The sequence below is a fragment of the Sinocyclocheilus anshuiensis genome, unplaced genomic scaffold (assembly GCF_001515605.1).
Source record: "Sinocyclocheilus anshuiensis isolate Anshui unplaced genomic scaffold, SAMN03320099.WGS_v1.1 scaffold532, whole genome shotgun sequence".
In the NCBI taxonomy this organism is placed as follows: domain Eukaryota; kingdom Metazoa; phylum Chordata; class Actinopteri; order Cypriniformes; family Cyprinidae; genus Sinocyclocheilus; species Sinocyclocheilus anshuiensis.
The window spans coordinates 1,586,731-1,595,082 of NW_015555819.1; the positions used below are offsets into that span (position 1 = coordinate 1,586,731).

Here is an 8,352-nt window from a genome sequence, read left to right on the forward strand (position 1 = left end):
TATAATTAATTAATGAATTATTTACAAAGTGATCACAGATTTTAGATGTAACTGAAGAGCTCAATTCTTTGCGTCTGCACATGCATCCATCTCTTCTATTCATGGAGCAAGTCTTCTGGAATGTTTTGGACCACCTTGATTTTTACAGTTGCAGATCTTTTTCATGTACATTCATGTAACATAATATCCCAGTCAATGCAATAATGGAAAATATGAGTGGCATGGCAGTCCCTCAAGGAAATATAAAATGTTGTCTGACAAAAGTTTAAAAGAAAAGAAAAGAAAAACCTGCAGGCCTTTACAAGCACAAGTATTCACTTTAACAAAAAGACTTTTCCATCTTCCTGTCTGGATCTTCACTTTACAATTTCCCCTTCCCTTTGGATATTTAATATAACCCGAGCTGGGAATGTTTCCATGGCTTTTCTGCACTCCTGGCGTCTCCGCTGCAGTTAACCCCAATCTTTATTTTTTTATTTATTTTTCTGCTGCACATATTTCATCTAGCTAAACAAATTTTCATCCTGATTGCCCTGCTGACCGATTTTCCATGCAAAGAAAAATCATTTTTAAATAGAATTGGGTGATGGTAGCAGTTGTAGCAGAACTTAATATTATTTTTGAAATTTACTAATTAATTGATTAAAGTTTTACACTTTTTATTAGTTATTACTCTAAAAAAAAAAGGAAAACAAAATACATTAAAGGGGTAGTTTACTGTTTTTTTCTAGGCTTGATTGTGTTTATGGGGTGCAGTCTAACATGTGTTAATGCTTCGTTTAAAAAAAAAAAACACATAATTTTTCGCATAATTTACCTTTATTCTACACCACTCTGTCCCTTCTCCCATAAACACGCTGATCATTTCCTGCTTTTATGAAGCCCCTCCCTCAGAAATACGTGCTGGGCTCAGATTGGTTAGCTGGCCCAGTGTGTTGTGATTCGCTAAACCGCCTCTAGTGCGCATCTGAATGTCCCGCCCCTCACCTCAGCGGCATGTGCTCCGGTTGTATTGTAAACAGTGGCGTCGTCTATATTTGAAAATGCTACTGCTTCTGTTAGCTTTTAATATACGGTTTTATTTAAAGCTGATTAAAGGTTTAATACAGTACGGCAACCGCAAGCGCGTCCATGTATAACGCCTCTCATAGCTATGTGAAAATAAGTGTAATAAGTTTAATCACTTAAAGGGGTCATCGGATGCCCATTTTACACAAGTTGATATGATTCTTTAGGGTCTTAATGAAAAGTCGCACACTGTCAATGCTCTCAAAGATTCGCAGACGGTTCCAAAAATGGCAGATGGCTTACGTATCACGGCCCATAGAAACAGTCAATAATGAGGCATATAGGCATATATATCTATGGAGCATACTAAACTTCAGCCGCGAAACTGGCTATGAAAGTACCGTTAATCCTCTGCGCCTTCAGTGGCTCAGATGTCTGGAGTAAATGACGACTGCTATATTCATTACTACATCCAACAACTAAACACCTCAATCGCTTAATCTGAGACATTCTTGTCTTCCCCTGCACCGGAGTCGACACAATGGCGGACTGATGACAGCTCACTCAGGGCGGGACTAAGGTAAGACGGCCTTGTCAATCAACTACTGTGGGAGGGGCCTGTGCAGAACTACGTCATTCTGACAAGAATCTCAGAACAGCCTGACTTGAGAAAGGGGATTTTTAAATAGGGATTTTTATCATTATAGGGTGGATGTGTACACACACTTCCAACACACATTTATGTTCAAACAACTTGTAAAGTGAATTTTGCATCCAATGACCCCTTTAAAACTCAGAGCAGACTAACAGTGACTACGTTTACATGGACATCAGTAATCGAATTATGTACCTTATTCTAAATAAGACAATATTATGATTAAGGTGTTTACATGAGTTGCTTTTAGAATATTCCTTTCATGTTACCGTTTTACATGTTATATAGATTGATTAATGGTGTACATCATTACGTCCCCACGTGACGCCATCCGACATCCCCTCCAGAATTTCACGTATGAACATATAGTTCGTCTTTGTGATGATGCAATATACAGTTGTGGGTGTTTCATTTTTAATTTTATGAAAGCTTCAAGTGAAGTTAATTATTTGTACGTGCATACAGACGACGGCGGTGTTGAAGCTCTTTTATTTGCTGTCAAACCACGTTGACCACTGCCGTGTGTGTATCCTACATGACGGTAATAATGTGATTAAGGTGTGTACATTTCTATTCTGCACTTCAATAATGCGACTAAAATAGGAATACTTCACATCTTAATTTGATTTGTGTTTAATTCGACTATGACTTTAGCCAGATTAAGGTAATCAAAAATCTCTGTTTACATGGTAGATTCTTAATCAGAGTATTGTCGACTGATGACAGCTCACTCAGGGCGGAGCTAAGGTAAGACGCTACTGTCAATCAACTATCGTGGGAGGGGCCTGTGCAGAACTACGTCATTCTGACAGGAACCTCAGAACAGCCTGATTTGAGAAAGGGGATTTTAAAATAGGGATTTAAAAAAAAAAACATTGGGTGGATTTTTATCATTATAGGGTGGATGTGTACACACACTTCCAACACACATTTATGTTCAAACAACTTGTAAAGTGAATTTTGCATCCAATGACCCCTTTAAAACTCAGAGCAGACTAACAGTGACTACGTTTACATGGACATCAGTAATCGAATTATGTACCTTATTCTAAATAAGACAATATTATGATTAAGGTGTTTACATGAGTTGCTTTTAGAATATTCCTTTCATGTTACCGTTTTACATGTTATATAGATTGATTAATGGTGTACATCATTACGTCCCCACGTGACGCCATCCGACATCCCCTCCAGAATTTCACGTATGAACATATAGTTCGTCTTTGTGATGATGCAATATACAGTTGTGGGTGTTTCATTTTTAATTTTATGAAAGCTTCAAGTGAAGTTAATTATTTGTACGTGCATACAGACGACGGCGGTGTTGAAGCTCTTTTATTTGCTGTCAAACCACGTTGACCACTGCCGTGTGTGTATCCTACATGACGGTAATAATGTGATTAAGGTGTGTACATTTCTATTCTGCACTTCAATAATGCGACTAAAATAGGAATACTTCACATCTTAATTTGATTTGTGTTTAATTCGACTATGACTTTAGCCAGATTAAGGTAATCAAAAATCTCTGTTTACATGGTAGATTCTTAATCAGAGTATTGTTAAAATCGGAATATTGTTGTCCATGTAAACGTACTCAGTGAGTCTAATGTTATAAGCACTATGGTTTCTACTAATCTGAATGAGTATGAATACTAAAGCTAATTAAGATGTATTTTGTGAGAAGTAATACTGATAATTTCATATTTTACTCCACAGAAGTACAGGCATCAGTTTCAGTCACAAACAAACTGCATGGGCCAATCTATAAATGGCAGCATTGGAAAAACAGTGTGTGAACAGACCTTTGCTTGAAGGTTGAGAGGAGTCGAGTTGCATGAGTGTGTCTCCTCTAACCCACCCGAACCCACCCTTTGCTAAACATTGGCACCTAGACAAGGAGCTCTCGCGCTGTGATTCAATTACAAGAGCCTCGGCCAACTGTCCAAACCCCAAGAGCTCTTTCTAATCTCACTCAGGTACCTGATAAACAATTACATTCATGACCATGTACCGCTTGTCTCTGCTGAAAATATTGTAAGATTTTTTGATTAATCAAAGTCACGTAAAATATGAAAGAACTGATCAGGACACTAATTTCCAAATTGACAATTCCGACATGTTTTTTGACAGTGGCAAATATTGCAAAAGTCACACGCATTTACTATGAATAAAATATGCAGAGCTGAAATTACAGGTCCTGCAGTAACAACAGTGAAGAATTTTAGGCTTGTCCTTGTTAGGAGATGGTTATTTTAACACCCTTAAAATGCAAGTCAGTGTTGGTTCAGGTTTGAGGATAAGTGGACAAGGTTTCCCTCTTCTGTTGGGAAATAGCTTTACAACATGGACACTCAAAGAGCTACTCAAGTTTCTTCTCATTTCTTATTTGTGCATCTTCGTTTCCTTTCCTCGCGTCTTAGCTCCACCTCCTTAGGATATGAGGGAAGGATGCAAGGAAAGGAAATGAGGATGGAGGAATCAAGGGATGAACATTGGAATATTCTTGACCACTCAAGCGTCACTTAAAAGCGTCATCAGCTGCACTAAAGAGATCTGCCCTTATGTTGTTAAAGTTCGTTATTTAAGGAATTCATAATAAATATTAATAAAGCAAGATGCCCTGTTGAAATATATGACATGTATGGTTTACTTAAACTGCAAAGGTAAAATATAAATGTAAATTATTACGACAGATGTGAAGGGGGAGGAGAATTTATATGTGCATCAATTTTTTCGCCGAAAAAGACTTAATACACCTGTGTATCCACGCTCATGACTCCTCAGGAAGCCTCCTCACTCCTCGATCCTCGCCTCCTCGCTGTGCAATTAAGAGAATTGAGATGTCCTATACAAGATGGCTGAGCTGGATCGGTTTCTGGGTCATAGGATGGAGGAAGGAGGAGTGAGGAAACGAGGAGGGATATTGAGAAGCACCCAATGATCTGCTGGAGAAGAAGTCTTCAGCTGTAATGCCTGTTGTGATAATGACAATATTACTAATTTTTAATGGACAAAATTGTTGCATTTTAATGTAAGGTGACCAGGTTTCAAATGAAAACAAATGGCATATTTCCTAGTTTAGTGGCTATCATTAAATCTCAATCATTAAATCTAAGTTTTTTTTTTTTTTTTAATTGTTGCACATTACCCACATATTCAAATTATTAACCATTTGTATGATGTTTGTGGGTCAAACTGACTAACTGGTTTTAATACAATTCACCAGAAATCACACTGTACAGGTGTCCTCGATCCTCGCCTTCTCGCTATGCAATTAAGAGAATTGAGATGTCCTATACAAGATGGCTGAGCTGGATCGGTTTCTGGGTCATAGGATGGAGGAAGGAGGAGTGAGGAAACGAGGAGGGATATTGAGAAGCACCCAATGATCTGCTGGAGAAGAAGTCTTCAGCTGTAATGCCTGTTGTGATAATGACAATATTACTAATTTTTAATGGACAAAATTGTTGCATTTTAATGTAAGGTGACCAGGTTTCAAATGAAAACAAATGGCATATTTCCTAGTTTAGTGGCTATCATTAAATCTCAATCATTAAATCTAAGTTTTTTTTTTTTTTTTAATTGTTGCACATTACCCACATATTCAAATTATTAACCATTTGTATGATGTTTGTGGGTCAAACTGACTAACTGGTTTTAATACAATTCACCAGAAATCACACTGTACAGGTGCATCTCAATAAATTAGAATTTCGTGGAAAAGTTCATTTATTTCAGTAATTCAACTCAAATTGTGAAACTCGTGTATTAAATACCACGACATTCTAATTTATTGAGATGCACCTGTATATAGACTACTGCATACAGGAATTACAAAATTAAATTTTAAGTTAATTTTGATGTTTTTCTTTTTTAAGTTTGTAAATGGATTTGTACCATCCCTATAGAGAATGTGAAGCTGACGTCACGCCAAGTTGAGTTCTGGGAAACTGCTTTGTTTATCCGCCTTCCGTCATACTGAGAGGATCGTGCTGCTGTTCTGCTATTGAATTTAGGGCAGTATTTTAATTTTCTGTCATGATTGTGAAAAAAGTCACCATTTTATTGCACACTGAGTCCGAAATTCTCATCCGAAGTTTTCGTACGTTAAAAAATAAATACAACCTCATGTTGTGTCAATCACGTTTACACACCGCCTCCGAAACTTTTGTCCATCATAAAAAAATTCAGATCAGGTTCAATTTTCTATGTTTTCGTATCCGTAGCAAGCATTTTGATAGGAAAGGATGATGAATACGAAAAAAAATAAAAAATTCGGACTCAGTGTGCAAAGACCTTTACTCAGATCATTATTCTGAGAGATAACTGGACAATGCAATATGTTTTTTCACCTTTTCTATGTGTAACAGGCAGTGCACCGCTGCAGACGGGATGAGGAGGAGAAGAATTGTTGAATAAAGTCATTATTTTTGTATTCTTTGCACACAAAAAGTATTCTCGTAGCTTCATAAAATTACGGTTGAACCCCTGATGTCACATGGATTATTTTCTTAATAAAAAAATATCTTAATTTGTGTTCCGAAGATGAACAAAGGTCTTACGGGTTTGGAACCACATGAGGTTAGTAATTAATGACATAATTTTCATTTTTGGGTGAACTATCCCTTTAATTTCAGCATTTGTAGCAGCAGGTGATCCTCCCAGTTTGGCGGCACCCCAGCATGCAACGCGGCTTGACTTAGCTTCACATTCTCTATTCGTTTGTTAAGTCTGACGTCACGTGTCACCGCTTCCGTGTCTAAACGCTCTATCAGATACCACGAGAAAACAACAAAAGGTGCTAATATACACTCACAATGTGATATAATACTACCAAAAAAATTTTAATCCTAACCTTTAACTCCATACCAAAATCCCAGATAGCCAGACAATGAAAATATAAATAAATAAATATATATAAAAATTATTTGTGTTTGGGACGCTGTGAGCATGGAGACTCTAGTGTAGACCGTAAGTTTGAAAACGTTTAACTTAAATGTTTAATATGAATAAACAGTGCTCACAAATGGCTGCTGAGGTAGTATTCTCAAGTGAAGCGAGTTGAGGCTTGGACCCGGAAACAGCGCTTCTTACTTCACCACTTAACAAACGAATAGTCTTATTATTTTGCATATTAGGCTCATTTTGAGCACAGTGTGCTTTCAGCTAATATAATTGTTGCATTTTTTTATTTAGCCTATTTGTTTAGTTTATCGTTTTTAATTATTTATTCATATTAAGGTGCACTTCACACACGTGGTGTAAGATAGAGGTGCGTTCACGCCATATTATTACATCAAGGTTGTGTGGGAATTAGGCCGTTAAGGCCCTGTTATAAAGCACAAACAAACAGTATTACTTTGATTTAATGTGAAAATGTTACTAGTACTACCTTGAAACCGATAACGGTGTCTCTTCTGATAACTGTCGGTTCTTCATGACTGAAGTAGCAGCAATAATCAGTGTAGTTCTCATCGCCCTCTGCTGGTGAAAATAATCACTACACAAGTGTTCAGGAAACATGTAATGGTCGGAGCTTTTTTTGTAGTGTAAAAACGGGGACATTTTAGGGGAGAGAGGACACCAAAACTGGGTTCGAACGAATCTTTATATCGATCTGTAGAAAGATATTAAATTATTTGAAACTATATTCAATCAAATGTGACTTTTTTTTCATTCCGACAACCTTTCATTAAACCATGTATACAAAATTATATAAATCTCACAACAAGGGTTAACAAAAATATGACATTAGGAAACACAGAGCAGAGCAGAGAACGGACGTCAGGTGACGTTATAATTCCATCAAAATAAAAGTTCTAACAGTGTTTGAAATATATATTAATATCCCCATTTTTATAAACAAAACCCATAGTTTAAAGTAAATATTAAACGTATATTTATTTAATTATCCTATCTATTACAATAATCCACATTTAACCGCACTGTGCAATCCAAACGACAACAGTGTTGCAAAAAGACTTTTATTTTGAACATTTTCTAACGCTTGTCTGCGCAGTTTTCACAGCAGTCAGTTTTCTAGGACCTTGAGCACATGAAAATAAAATAAAAACGGCACATGTGATTGTAGAAGTCAAGCACATTTACAGGACATGGCGAAACGGATAATGTGAGTGTTTTCGTGTTTGTTTACAGTGTGTAATTATGGTGATATGAGCCGATGTGTTGTATAACAACAGTAAAGATTACATTATTGTTAGTTTGTCCTTCCGAAAATGTGTACCTGAGTAGATTTACAGTAACGTTATGTACTTACACTTGTAGTACTCCTTCAAAAAAGTGCCACGGCGTTAGCCTGTTTTGAGGTTGGTACCATGGTAGTATAATATTTTGGACATGGTATCCAGGTAATACTATGCTTACCAATACCATGTTTTGTTTGGACGTGATACCAGGGTAATACTATGCTAATTTCGACATAGCATGAGAATAATACCATCGTTCTCGTTTATTAGTACCAATGACCCTGCTGAAAAAACCCCCCAGCTAAAACCAGCATTAGCTGAAAAAAAAGGATATGCTGGTTAGGTGGTGCTGGTTTAAGCTGGTCCTTTGCTGGTTTATGCTGGTCCTTTGCCAGCACATGGCCAGCATAAACCAGCAAAGGACCAGCTTAAACCAGCAAAGGACCAGCATAAACCAGCAAAGGACCAGCATAAACCAGCAAA

At 37.0% G+C, this 8,352-nt stretch overlaps 1 protein-coding gene across 1 annotated transcript in view; it reads left to right on the forward strand.

Moving 5' to 3' along the window:
* Nucleotides 1–7,650: 7,650 nt before the first annotated feature.
* The window catches only part of LOC107675287 (39S ribosomal protein L23, mitochondrial-like), a 25,171-nt gene continuing 24,469 nt past the window's right edge, over nt 7,651–8,352 (forward strand). The window contains exon 1 of the mRNA XM_016469586.1: nt 7,651–7,793. Within this exon, the coding sequence (XP_016325072.1) occupies nt 7,777–7,793 (17 nt within the window). The 5' untranslated portion in view covers nt 7,651–7,776. The remainder of the gene's footprint in view (nt 7,794–8,352) is intronic.